The following is a 21,089-nucleotide window of genomic DNA, read 5'->3' as shown; positions in this document are numbered from 1 at the left end:
CGAGGGTGTGGGTGTGACAATGATCCATCAGGCCTCTCCCCCGCCCCCAGGAAAACAGCACAGGCTCGCATCCCTTCAGTCCCGCATCCCAACCCTTGGCTGCCACTCTGCCTCAGATTTCTGGGGAACCAACTCTATTTCAAGCCTGCACAACTCTGGGTTGCCTTCTATCTGTCAGGAACTATTTTAAGTACTCTATATGTATGAACTCATTCAGTGCTCACAGCCCTAAGAACTAAGTTACTATTATTACCCCCATTTTACCAATGAGGGAACAAGCACAGAAAGGTTAAGTAACTTGGCCATGAGCACACAGCAGTGAGCCCCAGAGCCAAGATCTGAACTCGGGTCACTGGGTTCTAGAGTTCACGTTCCTTATAGGAGACTCTGCTGACAGAGAAGAGGACCCCAAGAAGCCCCCACAGATCTGCTGGCCCCTGTATTCCCTCCAACAGCAGAGCCAGCTGTTACTCATTCACAGCCAGGCCTGATCGATCTACACTGACAACTAAGCTGTGAAAGACCCAGGAAGAGGCTAACTAAAATCCCATCAGAAAAGCAAGATCAATCTGTCTGAGGCACTCAGATGCTTGGCCTGGAGAAGGCCGAGGGCAGCTGGCTTGTGCTGCCAGTGAAGGTGACCGTGTCTGGGCAACTCCAAGGTCATGGACCACAGCCAGCGGTGCTCTGGCCTCTGGAGACAGGCCCTCGGTGACTTACGGGGTGGAGCACACAGATTCCGGCTCACTCTCCTCCGCAGCGCTGGTGTAGAACTGAAGCAACTCATCCTTCATGGACAGTTCATGCCGGAGCTGTGACACCTGCGCAGACCCAGTTGAGGCCCATCACATACTCTCCAAACAAGACATCATCCCCATTCATGCTTAAACACTGCCTGCCCAGGGACAATATTTTAAAATTCCTCATTCAAAGTGAAGGCACATCACTGATTTTGTGCTATTCAAGGAAAACAAAGGGTTGCGTTTGATCCTGTCTAAGAAACATACGATCAATTACTTTGTGGCAAAAAACCCCTCCACTTAAATTTGTAGTTTTTACTCTAGTATGGAGAAGAAGTGACAGGGGACAAGCAGATGCTAGAATGATGGATGGGGTGGGGGTGGGGGGACAAGACAGCATATGGGCTTTGCCAGTAAACAGATGACAACTGGGAAGACACCCAGAGAGGTGGACCATGTTATCAAATGAAGGAAGTCATTTACTCCTGCCCAAACCAAATTCCACCTCAGATCAGGAACCTGGCGAGGCCAGCTCTAGGTGGGCAGCAAGCTGGTCAGCCCTTGTTCTTCCACCTGGAAAATCTCACAGCCCCATGTTGTGACCGCTACACCCTCATGGGAATTCTGGCCAAGCATGGCCAGATCTTGCTTTGCACTTAAGGCTTACAAGATAGGAATTCCAGATACAGGAATAAAAGAGGCAACCATCAGGAACTGGCCATACCAACTACTGCAGGCACGGTTCTACAAATCACACTTATTTATACTTCAGGTTTAAAGTAAACAAACCTGAGTCATGAAATTGTTCACCTGCCCTTTCACTATTCAGCACTGATGAACAGGCAACCAGCAGGAGAACTGTAATTGTTTTCATTCTTTCTTGTTCCAAATTTGATTTGGGTTCTCTAGTTTATTCCAACTTTTCCTACATAACACAAGTAAATATATTTTATCTTCTGTGGTAAAGCCAGTTTTAGGTGCTCAAAGGCTTCAGCTTCAACACCTCGACATCATTTAATGATGTGCCAAAGGAAATCAGTTTTCAAAGTCCAGGGTTCCCCAAAGGAAAGAAAGGCACTTCCACCCTCATAGGGCAGGATGTACTCTGTGGAAGGTGAGGGAGCCCCAAGCAAGGACAGCAAAGTGGAGAAAAGCACGTGAGGGCAATGGGGAACCATTTCCTAGTTCCTGATGGCCTGTCTCTCTGCTCAGAAGGGGCCAAGGAGGGGGGCAGGCTAACCTTCTCTCACATGTGGAAGAAGGGGGATTCAGACCAAGATGCTGGAGGCCGGGAAAGCAAAGGTTAACTTTATTTCTTATACCTTATCAGTATCCTACCTCACCATCTTTTTTTTCCATTTGTTCTATTTTTAAGAAAATTTTCATTGGGGGATAATTGCTTTACAACGTGGTGTTGGTTTCTGCCATACAACAACATGAACCAGCTATGTGTGTACATATATCCCCTCCCTCCTGAGCCTTCCTTCCACCCCACTCCCCACCCCACCCCTTCAGGTCACCACAGAGCACTGAACTGAGCTCCTTGTGCCACACAGCAGCGTCTCACTAGCTATCTGGTTTACACACGGTAGTAGATACATTTCAGTGCTACTCTCTCAGTTCATCCCAGCCTCTCCTTCCCCTCACTGTGTCCGCAAGTTCAGTTTCTAAGTCTGCGTCTCTATTCCTACCCTGCGAATAACCTACCTCATCATCTTTTAAAGAGAACCCAGGATTAAAACCTGTCTTTATACAATGCTGTATGTCAACTGTATCTCAATAAAACTGGAAGAAGAAAGATCAATAAAAATGACAGTAAACCCTTAAAAAACTTTTTCTTACCTAGTGGGTACTCTATTTCATCATATGAAATGATGATTAAACCGAGGCAATAGCTGGGAACAGCTTTAATGAGCAATAGGTCTCAGTACATCTTAGGGACATGCATGAGGGCATCCCCTCCCACTAAGAAAGTTTCTGATAGAAAATAAGGGAAAATAAATGAGAAGAAGGAAAGCAAAGAGTCCTCACAGTTCAAATGCCCTGTTCAAAGGATAGTCAAGATGATGGCAAAGACGCTACCAAGTGGGACCTGGTTCTAAGTTTCTAACTCTTGCTGCAGCAACCCCACCTGACCCTGCAGCCTTCCTCCTCCATAGACACCACATTCCTGCTGGAAAACCAGGGCTGCTCTGCTGTGACCTCAGCCCCCAAGTTCCACATAAATTGTTCACAATGATGGGGGCTGGCGACAACAGCCGAGATTTGTATCATTGAAATGGTAGGGTTTCTACCATGAAAACGATGGGCTACTTTTGGTTTTATTTTACAAACACAAAATTATACTTCTGTACTGACTAAGGGGCCATCACTGCCTCGCTCTGCAGCATGGCTGGCCTCCGGCTGTGGTTCCTTCTCCACCCACCCACACCCACCCAGGCTCAGGGAGCCCCATGCCTTGCTGGAATAGCCTGTGTACCCTTTCACCAAAGCTCTGAGTGCCTTTCTCAGCCCACAGGGTGATCTGGACTCTTGGAGGATGGGGACTGTGACTGGTCCAGACTGTGGGCCTACTGACCACTCAAGGGCGGGTCCAACTTGGGCCATCCCGTCCTCATTGTCAAAAGGGGTAAATGATCAGAAGAGGTGGCAGAAAGTCAGCCCTCTGTGTCTGGGCTGGGCTTTTCCCAACAGGACCCTGTTCTATCATCACTTTCTTCGGCTGTACCCACGGCACCCAAGACCCTGCATACGGCTGTCCTGCAGAGGCCGCCAGCGCCTCACCTCCTCCCTGATATGCTCCACCTGCTCCTCCAGCAGCTCGTTCCTCTCGGTTAGTGTCTTGTTCTTCTTCAACAACGACTGGCCAATCCGAGCAGCCAACTCTAGATCCCGCTCTTTCTGTGAGAGACAGAAGTGAGAACAGACATTGAGAAAACCCATGCATCCAGCAGGAGCCCATAGGACTCCGTGTCAATGAAAGAAAACAAGGGCGTTTAGCAATAACAATGGATTACTGAGTCACCATCCATGCACTGACCTCTGATACATGTTCAAAGAGCAGCTTACTCAGTGACACGGACCCCACACAATGAAAAGGAACCTTCCATCTGATGAAAACAAGTCTCTCCCTGCAGGTAAAAAACGTGCTTTCCAAAACCTTGCTATGCAACTGCTTTTGGTGTTTGTGTAGTCATTTGATAAACTGTCTTCCTACCTGTGGGCTGGGCTCTAGTCACCATGAGTGCCCAGCAGAGGGAAACACTCAGAAACTGTTTACAGGATGAAGGAGTGAATCCAGAAATTCCAAGTGTGCTAAAATAGCCAAGGCAGCCTCTTTGGCATACTTCAATTAAGATGGGATTGACTGAGTTCCTTAGATTCACTGCGTATGCAACAAAAATATTTAAAGTGACTCTAAAATAGAATACAGTTATTTTTTTTTCAACTTACGGTTACTTAGACTTTATTTTTTAAAGAAACAGTTCTAAGAATGGAGAAATAATGCATAAAATCACCCTACTTCAGAAACAAAGACTGTTGCAGACACAGAATTTTCTGTTAGCTCAGCAGCTGACATTTAGGGCACAGCAAGGTACAGAGGAAAATCTTTAGTGGCATATAAAGGTCCAGCTGGGTTTATGGGAGGAAAGCTGGCCCCTGACAGTGGAGACAGTGGGGTGGATGCCATCACCAAATGCAGACTTACTGATCCTTGCTGATGAAGCCACTGGCCACCAAGTGTACATTCACATGCTCACTTATAGGTTGCCATGGGGAGGAGAACTCTGGAAAGTGAAATCCTCTTAGACGTCTATGCTAATTATTCTGCTCATTTGGTGTAAAAAAGCAGAAGACCAGGGACATGCAGTTTGAGCAGAAGAAAGCTGGGGAGGGGTCCCACCTTCTGATAACCAAGTGACCTTATGGTTTACACTTAACAAGGACCCTCTAGATCCATTCTTTCCAAACACAGATTATAAATCATCAGTAGGTTGAGAATCATTCTAGTCATGGCAACTGACATTTTGTTTTAAATGACATTCAACAGCACAGAACTGACATACCAAGGTGCATTCCACAAAGGAAGGTTATTATCTCATGTTTGAATTTCACTTGTCACATATTTACCTACAACCTAAGAGGCATTTCTTAGAGTAGGTACCTGTCCAAAGTTTAACTGCTTCATGTGAACTGTTCCACCCTATAATTTGAGAGTGTGGGTTCTGGTTGAACATCCCTGGGGCCTGGTTCCCTTGTCTGTGAGAAGAGGTCGGGTCAAAGAATCTTCCAGCTTTACAATTCATTGAGTTGTAAGACTTTTCAAAGAGCAGCTTTTATTTCCAACTTTTTTCATACCCACCAAATGATTTCATGCAACGGAATAAGAACACACCTTCCTTCGCTCATCATGGGAGTTTCAATGAATTATGAGCAAAGCATAGGGTGGGGGGACTGGATCCAGTCGTGATTTAACTCTCTGGAGCTCTTACATGAACGATGGTCTCTCTCCCCTAAGTCTTCCATGGTCCTGAAGCCTGTAACTGCTGCCACTACTGTCCCAGAAGACAGCTGGGGGTCATGTCAAGTGAGCCATAAATTCTTCCAACTCCTTCCCCATCTGTGCCTCCCCCTCATGCCCTCCCAGGGAACAAAGGGGACCACTGAGTTTGCCCAACCAACCGAGACGCCCCTCTCTGTGCATTCATCTGCACTGGCTTCCACGTCAAAGCAGAGTCCTTATCTCAGTGGCCCTTTATCATTTCTCAGACGCCAACAGTTGTGCATAGTTGGTACCGGGAGGAAATGACCCACAGGGATTGTGTGAGGGAGCCCACTTCTCCAGAGACTGTCCCCAAATTACCAACCAGTGCAAGTGGTTTCCACTGGCTGCTATTGTTTAGATGCCAAGTCACATCTGACTCTTTTGCGACCCCATGGACTGTAGCATGACAGGCTCCTCTGTCCATGAGATTTCCCAGGCAAGAATACTGGAGTGGGTTCCCATTTCCTTCTCCCGATAATCTTCCTGATCCAGGGATCAAACCCGTGTCTCCTGCTGAGCCACCTGGGAAGCCCTTTAACTGGCTACGTCTCAGTGAAAACTGCAGCCCCACTGTCCAAAAAAGCATGGTCTCCATAACTCTCACTCCAGTCTATTAAACCTCTCTACTAGAACACGCCCTCAGACTGAATGCCCAGCAGGTGTTTTATGCTCTTCGGCTCACTGACTACTGTTCTGTGTTGTTGCCATCACGCAAACATGCTGCTAAGATCCTGTGCACAAAGACGTTTCATACACAGATTTCAGTGCAAACAAATCAAGTCAAAATCATAATAGATAAAGACAAGCTCAGCAAGGCACTGCTGAGCAAATGAAGGACGCTGAAGGCTTCCCACGGCACACAGGAGCCAGAACCCAAGAGGAATGGGGAGCAGGCAGGGGAAGGAAATAAGTGGTGGTGGGCTCAACCACAAAGCCCCCCAGTCCTCCCAACCTATCCTGATACACCCCAAACCTCAGACCCAAGGCCTCCTTGCCCTACTAAAGGGACGACTCTCACCTTGTCTATACCCCAAATCTAATCTTCATAGTAACATACATAAAATGCTCTGCTGGGGAAAAAAAGGAAGTTACAACAGAAATATTCAGAGATGAAACAAAAACCTTAAACAAAAAGGTTGTGAGAAGGTCTCTGGTTTTTCTCAGGCAAAAGGCTGGCTGGGTTTCTCCTTAAGAATTTCAGGACCAAAAAGAGTCTCATTTCTTACAACCAGCCAACACATGATAAATATTTACTTCTAAAACCAGGAAAATGGGTAGGAAATGACCACTGTCCAAACTTCAGTGAGAAAAATGGGACCGTAACACATTGTGACCCTGGAAACAAGATATTAAAATAACTGGTTCTTTGATTCCCCAGGAGATGGCAGCCAGGTGAGGCTCAATCTGGCTCTCCCTACTCCCTATCTACATCAAAGTTTTCCTGAAAATTTAAAAGACTGTGACTTGCGTCTCGGCCTCTTTTACCAATGAGCACTCGAGCTGCCTGGCATGGCCCCGGAGATGGAGAACAGCCTGCCTCCCACACTGAGCAGTTGACTCATCTCATTCACCCATTTAAGGATGAAAAGCATGACTAAGAGGCCCCCAGAATAACCCTCTCCGTAACTGGGGAGGAGGTAGCTTTGCCCAAAGGTAAATTCCTAGCAGCAGCAAGCCAGGGCAAGCCGCAGAATCCTCTTCCCCTTCAAAGAGAAGCAAATTCTTCGGGCCAGCTGAGGGCTGTGCGTGGCATCCGTGCAGATCCTGCTGGTACCCCATCTGCACATGGCAGGCATGCAAAACCAAAAGAAACAGAACCAAAGCCAGGAAGAGTACAGCATGGGACAGCTGTCACGTGCCTGGGACAATCAGACTTTAACCAGGAAACCCTGCCCAGTTCCAAAGAAAGGCGGCAACTCAGACATGATTCTTATCAAGAGGGAGAGGAATGCCGTATATAGTGTATACAAGGCTATTATATACAAAACACACAGATGCACCCAGACCGTGGCCATGGGGAGCTGCTAAAAATAAAACAAAGAGGGCAGAGCAAAGAGTCACCTGAAGAAACTGCCCCACAAATATTCTTTTCAAAACACGACAACATATTTTTTATAAATGAGTGACACTCATTTAGGAAATTAGCTGTGAATTGTTGATGACCAGAATCTAAATACTGGGCTGGAGTCCCAGTCTCCTCTGAACACGATCCTCAAACATCCAAGAAGAGATGGGTCTGGCCCTGTGAAAGCCTCGCCCAGCCCTGCCAGCTCACACTCACCAGCCGCCAGGACCCATGGGCCCTGGACACTCACTGAAGCAGCATCCCGTTAAAAACAAAAGTCAGCCAGTTCATGTTTTTAAAGTAAGAACGTCTCATTGACAATCAACTAACCATACTCTCCAGAACTAAATAAACAGGGCAATAAACAACTACAGTCAAAAGCAACAGGGCCACAGTGGTTAAGGGCCCGGGCTAGAAAACAGCTGTACTACGTGGGCATCCTCTGTTCTCTCAAGAGTAGGTCCCTCCTCTGTAGGATGGAGCAGCAATGGCATCTAGTCTGAGAACTAGCGTAGAATTAATGAGATGATGCATGACAACAGCTAATTCTCAGTCAAAGTTTACCCTTATGAATCAGCATGACCACAGAGGCAGGCATTTATCTAAGGCCTGTCATTTCCAAGATTAAAATGGAGAAGGAAAGCATCCAACAAGGTTCCCGCCTTGGAGAAACTTCTAACCAACCCAGCTGGAAGAACAAAGCTAACAGAACAACAGGATGGCCGGCGGGGGCACGGACTACCTGTGGCTGGGGGTGTGTGGCAGCTGCAGCGGTCCCCAGTTGAGCCCTGCAGTACGACATCCAGAGGCAGGAAGGGACAGAGGGGCCAAACGGTGCAAAAGGTCCCATGTAGGAGAGCAGGAGGAAGGCACCAGGGAAGGGTAAAGAAGAGGATTCAGGAATGTGGTTAAGTGGATGGCCTTGAATGCCATGCCAAGGAGTGCTGAGTGTCGGGTTTGGGGGTGGGCCAGGTGATTACAGAGGGTTTGGGAGGGTGGCAGTTGCAGAGAAGAAAGGGAGAGAACTCAAAATCTCATGCCAGGGCTCCAGGAGCCGTGACAGTAGTCTTGGGAAAAAAATAATAAAGGCACAGACACAGGACCACCTTCAGAAGACTAACTGGGTATGGGGTGAGGAGTGGATTCAAAAACAGGGCACTGTTGGGGGAAATGGACAGAGCAGAAAGGGGTCTGTAAAAACCATTTTCGAAAGTTGGTGATGTTAGCCGAGCTAGCCTACGAGATGGCTAATGCCAGCTGCCCAGACGGATGCAACTGGAGAACCACCCAGAGGCCAGTGCTCCTAAAATGCCTCAGCAAGGGCCCTGTCACACAGCCAGAAAATCTAATCTCACTTATTTGGGGCTGAGGAATTTGGGACTTTCCTGACATGCAGATGGTCAAGTGGGTCTCAGCTCCTGCCCTGTGTCTGCTCCAGTGGACCTGCCAGGGGGTGGCCTTCAGGAGAAAGAGAGGGAAGCGGGTAGCCGGGGAGGTGAGCCCTCAGGAATGGGGCATGGGGGTGGATCAGAGGGGTCCTGTCCTCAGAACAGCTAGGAGAAAACTGGGTGTACAGAAGGGAAGAGTACAGGCAAAGAGAGACATGAAAATGGGGTGAAGACCCTCCCCAACCCAAGAACAAAACCTCAGGTGCCACACTTCTGCTTTGTCCTGCCACTGGCTGAAAATGAGGATTTCTGTGTCCCTCGTATCTTTCTACTCTATTCCTCAAGAAAGGCTAATGAATAGTCACATGACTCATATCGTGCTAGATTCTAGAGCACAAACCAGGATCTAAAAGTTAACACCTCTGCATTTGAGGCCTGATTTTACGGGGAGAGTGGAAGAAGTTTTAAAGACAGGCATTTATTCAGCAAATACTGAGAACCTACCATGTTCTGGCCTGTTCTAGGCATGGGGATACACACAGTATACTCATCTGCTTCTAGAGGCCATCAGAACACCTTAATTCTCAAATGTCAATAGGATGCTGAGAAGAAACTGAGAAAACCACAGTCTCTAGAATGCCTGCAGCTGGTCTGTTCCTAAGCAAGTTTCCTAAATTTTTCTTGCTTCGCTTCATTTGGTTATTTCCATGCTGACAATGCATAGTAACATTCTCTTAACCTGACTAAGTAAAAACATAACACAACAAAACAAAAACATTACAAAGATATGGATAATGATGTCTTTTTTCTGACATTTTTCTATACATGTAATATATATCAGTAGTAAATATTTTAAGAGTTTATAAAGCTTCAGCTGGCTATTCTATAGCAAGTATTTAAATGTTACCCTATTCTGTTATTAATAGATTCCTTTTAAAATCCAAAATATCTTGTACAAAATTACAGTGACTAAAGCCAACATAGCTACCAGCTCAAAAAATAAATAAAAAGCCACTGAATCATACTCTGAGAGGGCTCAATTTCTGACATTCTTCACCAAGAAAAATAATGTCTGCTTTAATCGATATAAATTATAACCAGTCAATTATAAACGACTCTTTGCCTTTCCCCGAATCACTTACCTCCTCAAGAAGCCGAGTTACAGCATCTATGTCATTATATGTTTTAGTCATCTGGCCAACTCGTTCAGCACATAAAACTGCAAGAAATAAAAATGACCATGTAACTACCGATGCTACAAGTCTGCCAAACAAAGTCTGGCCAGGTTCAGCCTTACTGGGTTTGATTCCAGAGAAAAGCCCCAAGCTGTGTGGGGTGAGGGGACAGGGGTCTACTAATCACTGCAAAGTCTTGACACTGCATATGTGTGTGTGTGTGCATGTGTGCGTGCACATCCGCACGTGCACACTCGGGGGTGTTGCTGAGGGCAAGGCACTGGAGTGGAAAGGGGTCTGGCCTCATATCCGGTCATCAAACCAAAGTGGGTCAGCAGCACAGTGAGTGATATATAAACCGCCAGAAAGAGCCCTAGGATCTAGACCCCACTTTCTGTACAGACCCAGTGGGTCCTTTCCAAAGCAGTTCTTGGTATTAATTATTAAACAATCTTAACCGATAATTCCATAATGGCCCAGCCTCCTCTTCCCCAAATGGCCTAAAATCTAAGTCTCTGCAACTAGTTTCTAAACCATGAAAACTGGGGTGATAGATTTTTTTTTTATTTAATCCACACACACACAGTCATACACATGGTATTTCATAACATATGCCATTTGCTTAAGAGATCTTAAGAGGATGCCTCCAGGCCACTTCAGGACTATGTCTTTGTTTTTCCATTGGAGAAAAAGGGTGTGCACCGAAAGAAGGCTTTCATCTCCAGAAAAATCTCAGGGTTGTTTTATTTTAAATCAATGGCAAGGAAATGATTTGTAGTCCAAACACCGTGAAGGTAGCATGGGTTTTATTCTGAGGAGGAAGGAGTGAAAGCAAATGGATTTAGAGCCAAAGCATAAAATTTTTTGACACCAGCCACTTAGGGGCCAAATAATAACTTGTTATTAATTCCTCATAACTAAGACTCTAACAAACAATTCTTTTAAGAGTAAAAGACTTAGTTCAGCTTTCGCAACAACCCACTTGCAGTCACAGCCCAGGCAAGGCCTTTGGGAATTGAAGTGTATTTCTAACCAAACTCAGTAGCATCACTAATGGCTAATTGCAGCTGGAAAGCAATAGGTCACTAAATATTTTATAAATGCAAGCAGAGATCATCCTAGTGGGTGAGCTCAGAGAAATCGGATCTGTTGGAATGATTTTCTAGTTTAAGGAAGAGACCTGAAATCTGGTTCCAAATCTGAAACCCTCCCAAAACAGGGCCCTCTGAGCCAGGATGGGGAACGGTTCTTCTGCTGGCCTCTCTGCCCAGAGCTTTACGGCAGAAACCCTCTGGCCGCTGGCTGGAGGAAAAGCAAGGGAAATGTACAGGGTTGGTGAAAACCAGAATTTAACTTGATGGAGATGGAGTCCAGCTCAAATTGCTCTAAGCAGTTCACCAGCTTGAGGTCACAAGAAACCTTAAGTGCAGAGTCCAAGGGTGCAGACAGGAGTTGGTTTTCCTGCTGCACGGCTGTGATGCTCTGCAACGGTGCACACAAGACCCAGAGGCCTCCAGCCAGCTCCCTCTAGAAGAGTATGGCAAGCCGGGGCATCAACGGGCAAAAGGCCGCTATGCTGAAACCTGTGCCGTGCTGCCTCCAGAGCCATCTAACGCCCACCCTAGCTCTCCTCAAAGGACCGGGTCCTTGGCTTTCCTGGAAAGAAAGACAATCAGGCTACATTTTAAACTCATCTTGGCTCTGTGCTCCCCTAACGTAAGAGAATAAGACTCAGAGCACCTTTTTTGCTCTGGGATTGAATTAATTGAAAATTATATTTACATTTTAAAGCTATATTTTTGAATTGAGATCACTGTAGATAATTGTGTAGATAATCATATGCAGATGTAAGAAATAACACAGAGATTCCATATACCCTTTACCAAAGTTTTACCCAATAGTAACATTTTGTAAAATAATATCACAACCAGGGTACTGACATTGCTACAATCTAGGAATCTTACTCAGATTTCTCCATTTTACTTGAACTTGTGTGTGTGTGTGTGTGTGCGTGCGCACACATGCATGTGCGTGAGCGTGTGCACCTGCACATGTGAATATTAAGCTTTATATGATTTTATCACTGGTGTAGATTCATTATCTACCATCACAAGGACCTGTTGTATCGCCCTTTTATAAAGCTATTTTTTTTAAAAGATTTAACATGCCTTAACAACTGAACCCAATAAAACCTACACCTGGACCAGGGTTTTTTCCAGCATGAACCAGTCAGGCATATGTCATCACCATACATAGTGACAGGAGGCGAGGGGTACGGAATGATGCAGAGACTTCCAGGAGGCTCTGAGGTCCCTGACAGCCCAGCCACAGAAGTCAGAGGCAGAAATGAGAAACTACTATGGAAGCATGTGCTCTGTTATTCCAGTTAAGTTTTCAAAAACACATATAATCCCAATGTTGATGGGGTAAGGGAGTAGATTTATAATAAACAGAAAAAAATAGAATAGCCAATCAGTTCAGTTCAGTAGCTCAGTCGTGTCCGACTCTTTGCGACCCCATGAACCGCAGCATGCCAGGCCTCCCTGTCTATCACCAACTCCCGGAGTCCACCCAAACCCATGTCCATCGAGTTGGTGATGCCATCCAACCGTCTCATCCTCTGTCGTCCCCTTCTCCTCCTGCCCCCAATCCCTCCCAGCATCAGGGTCTTTTCAAATGAGTCAGCTCTTCGCATGAGGTGGCCAAAGTATTGGAGTTTCAGCTTCAGCATCAGTCCTTCCAATGAACACCCAGGACTGATCTCCTTTAGGATGGACTGATTGGATCTCCTTGCAGTCCATGGGACTCTCAAGAGTCTTCTCCAATACCACAGTTCAAAAGCATCAATTCTTCAGCACTCAGCTTTCTTTATATTCCAACTCTCACGTCCATACGTGACTACTGGAAAAACCATAGCCTTGACTAGACAGACCTTTGTTGACAAAGTAATGTCTCTGCTTTTTAATATGCTGTCTAGGTTGGTCATAGCTTTTCTTCCAAGGAGTAAGCATCTTTTAATTTCATGGCTGCAATCACTATCTGCAGTGATTTTGGAGCCCCCCAAAATAAAGTCAGTCACTGTTTCCACTGTTTCCCCATCTACTTGCTGTGAAGTGATGGGACTGGATGCCATGATCTTAGTTTTCTGAATGTTGAGCTTTAAGCCAACTTTTTCACTCTCCTCTTTCACTTTCATCAAGAGGCTCTTTATTTCTTCTTCACTTTCTGCCATTTGGAGAGAACTGCAATTTTTAATTTTCTTTTTTGTATTTTATTTTTTTGTAATGACCATGCCCTGATGAGAAAAACATTACTTAAAATATTTTCCAGGAAATATTTGACTACAATATAGGGTACTCCCTGAGGTAACTTTTAAGAGTAATTCATAATAGCACCATCTTACATTTACCAAGCATGCTAACTACAGCCTGGCCTTGTTCCTAGCCCTCTAGATGGATTATCTCATTTACTCCTCAGAGTAAAAAATACTACAGGGTAGCTGCTAAGTCACTTCAGTCATGTCCAACTCTGTGCGACCCCATAGATGGCAGCCCACCAGGCTCCCCCGTCCCTGAGATTCTCCAGGCAAGAACACTGGAGTGGGTTGCCATTTCCTTTTCCAATGCAGGAAAGTGAAAAGTGAAAGTGAAGTCGCTCAGTCGTGTCCGACTCTTCGCGACCCCATGGACTGCAGCCTACCAGGCTCCTCCATCCATGGGATTTTCCAGGCAAGAGTACTGGAGTGGGGTGCCACTGCCTTCTCCACTACAGTGTAGGCACTCACCTTAACCCCATTTTACCAAAGAGAAACTGAGGCCTAGAGAGGTTAACTAACTCACCCAATGTTACACAGCTAGCAAATGGTGAATTTCAAAGTAAGAGGAGGCTCCTAGCAGAGGCAGCAGCTAACACTTAAGGAGTCCCTGCTATATCCAGGAATTTAATGTGCTTTTCTTGTTTACCTCTCAGAACAATCTTGCAGGGTAGGCACTATTTTGATGAGTATTCTATGGATGAGAAAACTGAGGCTCAGAGAAGTTAAGGACCCGACCCAAGGTCACAGCAAACGAAGCTGCATGTGCTGGGGACTGAGCCAAGGCCAGTCTGGCTCCTGTACCGAACTAGGGAACCACAGAAGATTCCAGGGCACGGCTGAGGTCAGCACAGATCAACAATGTTTAAGAAGCATAAAGAAAGCAAAAAGCGCCCGTACTTTAGGTCAGATCTGTGACGCTGGTGCCATGAGGCTCAGGTTTTCATAGGAGAATCTACCACGGCCACGAGGTCCTGGGCAAACCCCGTAATTATGTCTTGGGCTTCCTCTTCCAAGAAACGAGGACTAACAAATGACGCTTTAAACAGTACGACAAGCACAGTCTGCACTTTTCAAGCATCAATTTTCCAGATACTCAATCTATAATAAACCATCTCAAGTTTCTCCCTCCATGAGAACAGTATTTCAAACAGAAGTTCCACTTCTGAACAAGGAAGCTCTACCAAATAAATCTACTTCCACCTGAAAGGTACTGAAAACAAATGAGAACTTTATGCTCAGTAGGAGCCAGACATAAAAGACCATACATTGTATGACTCCATTCATACTAAGTATCCAGTATAGGCAACTTATAGAGACAGGCAGCAGATCCGTGGTTCCCTGGGATGAGTAGTGGTGCGTTAGTCAATGAGTCATGTCTAACTGTTTGTGACCCCATGGACAGTAGCCAGGCTACAGTCTGTAGTCATGGGATTCTCTAGGCAAGAATACTGGAGTGAGTTGCCATTTCCTTTTCCAGGGGATCTTCCCGACCGAGGGATTAAACCGGGGTCTTCTGCAATACAGGCAAATTCTTTGCCAGCTGAGCCACCAGGGAAATCCAAGATGAGAAGTAGAGAAACGGAATTAATTGTAAATAGACATGAAGGATCTTACGAGGAGAGATGGGGGAGGGCAAGATGTGAATGTTCTAAAACTGAATTATGGTGACTGTTGCCAACTCTGGAAATTTACTAAAACACACTATAAATTCTTCACTTAAAATGGGTGAATTTTACAGCATGTAAATTATACCTCAATATTTTATCATCAAATTATATGCAAACAAGCATCCCCGGGCTACATATGTCACAGCCAGTCATTTCAACAGAATATGACAAACGCATTCTTTCTTGATCTCATGATGGAGCCTTTCTCCAGCCACAAGAATGTTCTCAGACAGCAAAAGTGTTTAGGAGTAGCAAATCGGTGATTAGAAAATCAGCACTGATAAATGGCACATAAATGAACTAATCCACATGGACTAGACTATTTTCAATTAGATAATTGTCATAGCATTTGCTTAGATGGCAGAAGTTCATGATACATTCATAACGCCAGCTCTTTCCAATCTTCACTTTTACACTTTCCTCAAGTCACAGCCACTTCTTGGAGATTCAGCCATGCCCTTTCCTTGGCTGTTGCCCTTTATTATCTATTTTCAAAATAATTTAGACTTGGCCCAAAAGCCCAAGTGTATTAACTACTAAGACCTATAAGACACACATGATTTGGCTTTAAAAAAAACACACAAAACCTAACTATTTTCATGCAGCCCTTGATGTATGTATAGGAATAGAATGAGGTTCACAGTACTATAGTACTTGGTAATAAAAAACAATGCTCATTTGTCCGCAGTTAGCATTGGAGAAGGAAATGGCAACCCACTCCAGTGTTCTTGCCTGGAGAATCTCAGGGACGGGGGAGCCTGGTGGGCTGCCGTCTATGCGGTCACACAGAGTCAGACACGACTCAAGTGACTTAGCAGCAGCAGCAGCAGCAGAACAAAATGAAAAAAGAACAAATTGCTTGTTATTTCTGTTTAAATGGCTCCATGTCCAAAATGACAGAAGCAAAATGAACCTAATTCTTACAAACGTCCTATGTCCCTTCCCACCTATAGAAGTCACATGATAGCCCGACACATAGTTGATGCTCAAAAAAATGGAAGAGTTTGTTTTACTCCCAGACGAGTGTTTGCAAAGAAAGGCTCATTTCTAACCAACCAGAGGGCCCAGAGAGGGATGAAAACATAAAAGCTTGGTGTATATCTCATCACCTCCAGATGAACATGTATCTTGGGAAGAAATCCCCTCTCTGCCAGGCTTCCTACATAAAAAAAGACGTCTGGAAACAGGCCAAGTTCAAGTCCAGTGTGATATGATGAGGCACAAAGCTGCTAAGAAAGAAGCTGCATTAACAGAAAGGCATCAACTTATAAGCAGTTGTGGTCCTAAGCCAGAAGCAAACAGGCAGACAGCTGGCCACGAGTCCTCACAGGTGAAAGGTGCTGGCTGATCACGAGAGCTTTAGGGACAGTCTCCGAGATGGCGTGGTGGCAGAGGCCAACCCAGAGCCCAGTTCATTGCTAACGGCTGTGTGTTTGGTCATGACCAGAGACTGCACGGTGCTGGGCCTATGCACTGGGAGGTGGGAGCGGGGTGTCACTTGCCAAGAGTAGAGACCTGACAGGGAAGCTCTGGCTAGATTTGCCTGCTCATCAGCATCACTGTCAGTTGAGATTAGGGTGTGATGATTGTACTGTTTGTTTGATAGTATCCATGATACTATCCTTTGCCAGGGTTGTTTGAGAGCAGGGCACCAGAGCAACTTACTGAAGAGACTGGGAAGAAAAAAGAAAATTACTATCAAGTATTTACAACAGGCTAACAGCTACCAGGCGGAGAAGGCAATGGCACCTCACTCCAGTACTCTTGCCTGGAGAATCCCAGGGACGGGGGAGCCTGGTGGGCTGCCATCTATGTGGTTGCACAGGGTCGGGCACAACTGAAGCGAATTAGCAGCAGCAGCAACAGCTACCAGGAGCAGTTTACAAATACTATTTCACTTAAAACCAGTACAACACAGTGACACAGATATGACCTCCATGAGACACTGTGAGGCAGAGAGGGGGCCAAGTGACTTGTCCAAAGTCAGACAGGACATAACTATGGACTTGAACCCGGTATGTTGGACATTACAATCATCCACCCCACCCTAGACTGAAACACTCAGAGTTGACCTATGGGGGCCATTCATTACCAGGGTATTTAATGAAGGCCTCCTTGGTGATAACCAAATGGCTCACTCATCGACTGCTCACCACGTGCCCAGCAGTCTGCTAAAGTGCTGGATGTCTACCACCTCCTTCAGTCTACATTTATCCTAGGAGGGAAGTACTACCATAGCCCACATTTTAGACATGAAATTACACAAGGTCACAAAGCTATGAGAGGGTCTGATTCTATTTGACACCCAAACTGGGCCTCTTGGCAATGGCACCCCACTCCAGTACTCTTGCCTGGAAAATCCCATGGACGGAGGAGCCTGGTAGGCTGCAGCCCATGGGGTCACGAAGAGTTGGACACGACTGAGCGACTTCACTTTCACTTTTCACTTGGAAAAGGGAACCGCAACCCACTCCAGTATTCTTGCCTGGAGAATCCCAGGGAAGGGAGAGCCTGGTGGGCTGCCATCTATGGGGTTGCACAGAGTGGGACACGACTGAAGTGACTTAGCAGCAAGCACAGCTGAGTAAACAAAATAAATCCTACCCTTGGGGAATTTAAGCCCTAATTGAGAAGGTAAGACAAATTAGCATAATACAGAGGAATCAGCAGGAAGCGCCAGGGGAGAAAAGCTCTTAGGGAGTTCAGATGGCTAGAGACTTCGGAACAGGTACCACAAAATGCACAGCTTTGCCCATTGCCAGCCCTGGGGTGCTGCTGGTACCGCCACCCTAGAAAGAGCCCTGAGCAAGGGACATGCGTGGTGTCGCCATGGATACTATCAAACAAACCCAGGCTGAAACCAAGGTGACAAAACCAATGGGCAGAGAGACCTTTGTAACAGAGGTGAGGTCAGTGCTGATAAGCTAGGCCAGCTCCTTTCTCTAATGTGACCCTACAGGGCAGAGGCCTACAAGGCACCCTGTATCAGTACAGACCCCAGGGCCAAGGCCTGATGGCGCTTTCTCCCTGGGGTGGACATTCCCACCCCACAAGACATCACAACCACCAGCAGGCCACAGCACCATCCCCCACATGGCCCAGCCCTCCTCCTCTAGCCCCAGAGATCCCTGGGGCTCTGAGAAATGAGGAATCCCTCTCAGACTGGGGGAATGAGCTCCACTGGTGCTGCTCCTCTGCTTCACCTTGGAATTCTTCACTAAAGAATCTGGACACCTGCCCGAGGCACTCCATCAAGTGCTGGGTTCCCACTGTCTAACAGCATCATTTGCCTCTCGGCTTTTTGCAGATGATAATTACTGGGTAGTGCTCAGCCCCTGAAAACTGGCCTGTGTCCAAAATACTGCCTACTGACTGGCAGGAGCCACCTCTGATGAGGGGACGTGCACTCTCTCACAGTCTCAGGGCTCAGTAAACCCCAGACCACGCCACATGCTCTTTTCAAATCCTGCTACACGAAGGCCATCCTGAAGATACCTGCCAGGAAATCAGTGACCAATCTGGTAATCGGGTGACAGCCTCAGAAACGTCCAGGTGAGAAAACATGACAAAGACCCCTCCTCGAGAAAGCGGGAGGAAACTGCCCCACAACAAACCACAAGGATGTGATGAGAAAACTCCACTGTTCACCAGTATCCTCCTGGAGCTGATATCACAGCTCGGGGACAGAGGGGTGTGACCACTGCACCATCGCTCAGCAGCACTGTGACTCCCCCTGCTCCATCTCAGGGATGGGGGGAAAACAAGAAAGCCCACCTCAGAATACCACTCAGCAAGAAATCGCTTGAGATCAACTCAGTTTCTGTACCACACAAGCCTCCAGGGACCAGAAGGACACAGAATCTAGACACTTTCTCTCCTGAAGACAAAAAGAGGCATGCTGCCTCTGACAGCTGTGTGATCCAAGCAAGCTGCTTCTCTGGGTGCCTCGTGGGTTAGGAAGATGATGTGAGATAATGCAAGGCACTACAGCTCTACTAGCTGAGAGACCAGGTGTGGTGGAGGGCAGACCCCACAGCAGGGTGAGGGCCCTCTTCTGTGCTTACAGTCCTGGGACTCTGGATAACCTATCTGCGTCTCAGTTGCTTTGAATACAAAATGGAAATAATGCTTATTTTAAAGGCCGCTTTGAAGATGAAATGGGTGATATCAGGAAGTGCCTATCACTCCCACAAGGTGACCTGGGAGGGACCAACATATGTCTCCTGTATCCTTGGCTACCAATATTAGTGTTGCTGTTCAGTCACTAAATCGTGTCCGACTTCTTGTGACCCCCTGGATTGCAGCATGCCAAGCTTCCCTGAGCTTCTCTATCTCCTGGAGTTTGCTCAAACTCATGTCCATTGAGACAGTGATGCCATCAACCATCTCATCCTCTATCGCCCCTTCTCCTCCTACCTTCAATCTTTCTCAGCATCAGGGTCTTCTCCAATGGGCTGGCTCTTTGCATCAGGTGCCCAAAGCACTGGAGCTTCAGCTTCAGCATTGGTCCTTCCAATGAATATTCAGGGTTGATTTTACTTTAGGATTGACTGGTTTGATCTGTTACCCCAAACTAATTTTATCTTTCAGTTTTCAATCAAAAGCACCTCTTTAGGAACTCTTAACAGTGTAGGAAACCACCTCAGAATCCAGGGAACACAGTTACATCTACATCAAGCCCGTATTTTCACTATTCACAGAGACTTCTCTTGCACATGTGGTAGCGTGGCAGGATCAGAAGAAAACAGAGTCCTCCCCAGTGAACTCCTTGCTTCCAGCAAAAGTGGACACAGAGACTAAGCATTCCAAGCCAAATCCCTGTCATCTTGATCTACACCACAGACTTCTTTCAGGCTGGGAGCAAGTCTTGTGAAATTTATTTTCCAAAGAAAACTGGGCACATTGATAATGAAGTGTGCCTTCCATATCCATGGGCTCTACATATGCAGATTCAACTAACCCCAGATTGAAAATATTCAGAAACAAAGAAAATTCCAAAAAGTTACAAAAAGCAAAACTTGAATTTGCCACCTCTGGCAACTATTTGCATAGCATTTACAAAGTATTAGTCATTGTATCAATAAGTAACCTAGAGATTTAATATATACAGAAGGATATGTGTAGGTTCTATGCAAATATTGTGCCATTTTATATGAGGGAGTTTAGTATCCATGGGTTTCGGTATCTACAGTGGTCCTGGAACCAATCCCCTGTGGATACCGAGGATCAACTGTATCTTTCTTTTGCAGTTACTGTCTTGAACATATTATTTTCACCTTCTGGACAGCTTTTTTATTAGAGAAAGGAGGGAAATTGGATGGGAACAAATAAGAGCAGGAAGAGAACTGTAACAGACTACCTTAAGAGGGCAAATACAGAGCAGGTCCCCAATCCTCCCCTCCGTCAAAGATGATCATGAAGTAGAGACCCTGGCATCTGTGAGGCATGGACCAGCACAGGGCAAGCTGCACCAGAATCATGCAGAGGGTGCGTTAGAACCCAGACGCTGGGCCCCAGCCCAGCATGTCTGATTCAGCAGGTCTGGGGCCAGGCCCAAGAATGTGCATTTGTAACATGTTCCTGGGTGACACTGATGCTGCTAGATGGGACCCCACCTTGAGAACTGCGAGCGCAGTATTTAAAAGCAGTCTATGTAGGGTCCTAGAGCCAGTTTACATAGGTTGAAATCACCTACGAGCTGTGTTACTTCAGATGAGTTGCTTACGTTTCTTCTAAGAAACCTATGAAATGGAAAATCATAACAGTCTTTAAATTCCTATGCTTATTTTAAAGATTAAATGCATGAATCTACTTAAAAGTACTTGGAATAGCACCTGGAACATAGTAAATACATGATAAACAGAGGCTATCATCCACATTATCATCTGGCTGTCAGTTTTTTTTTAAGGTTCAAAATATATAGATAGATATATGAAATATACATAAAATATGTGCAATATATTTTTACTTCTCTTGACAAGGATATATGCTACTTTTCTAAAACCTACTATAACCTTCCATTTAGAACCATATGGCTCAATAATTGATTTGAAAAATTATCGTACTATGGTGTAAAACAGCAGCTCATCTCACACTTTAATGTGCACAGGAATTTCCTGAAGGTATTGCTAAAATGTCGATCCTGACCCAGCAGGTCTGCGGTGCTGCCTGAGAGTGTGCATTTCTAACAAG

At 45.9% G+C, this 21,089-nt stretch overlaps 1 protein-coding gene across 9 annotated transcripts in view; it reads right to left on the bottom strand.

The window, feature by feature from the left end:
- Window positions 1–21,089, bottom strand: part of TRAK1 (trafficking kinesin protein 1) — a 96,936-nt gene that overhangs the window by 30,094 nt on the left and 45,753 nt on the right. For all 9 annotated transcript variants that reach the window (XM_018066986.1, XM_018066987.1, XM_018066989.1 and 6 more), the window contains 3 exons: window positions 9,882–9,958; window positions 3,525–3,641; window positions 721–821 (listed from right to left, as the gene is read on the bottom strand). In XM_018066986.1, coding sequence (XP_017922475.1) covers window positions 721–821; window positions 3,525–3,641; window positions 9,882–9,958 — 295 coding nt within the window. The remainder of the gene's footprint in view (window positions 1–720; window positions 822–3,524; window positions 3,642–9,881; window positions 9,959–21,089) is intronic.

This window comes from Capra hircus, chromosome 22 (assembly GCF_001704415.2).
Source record: "Capra hircus breed San Clemente chromosome 22, ASM170441v1, whole genome shotgun sequence".
NCBI lineage: Eukaryota > Metazoa > Chordata > Mammalia > Artiodactyla > Bovidae > Capra > Capra hircus.
Note: the sequence above shows the minus strand (reverse complement) of the source record. Positions and strands in the feature narration are given on the sequence as shown.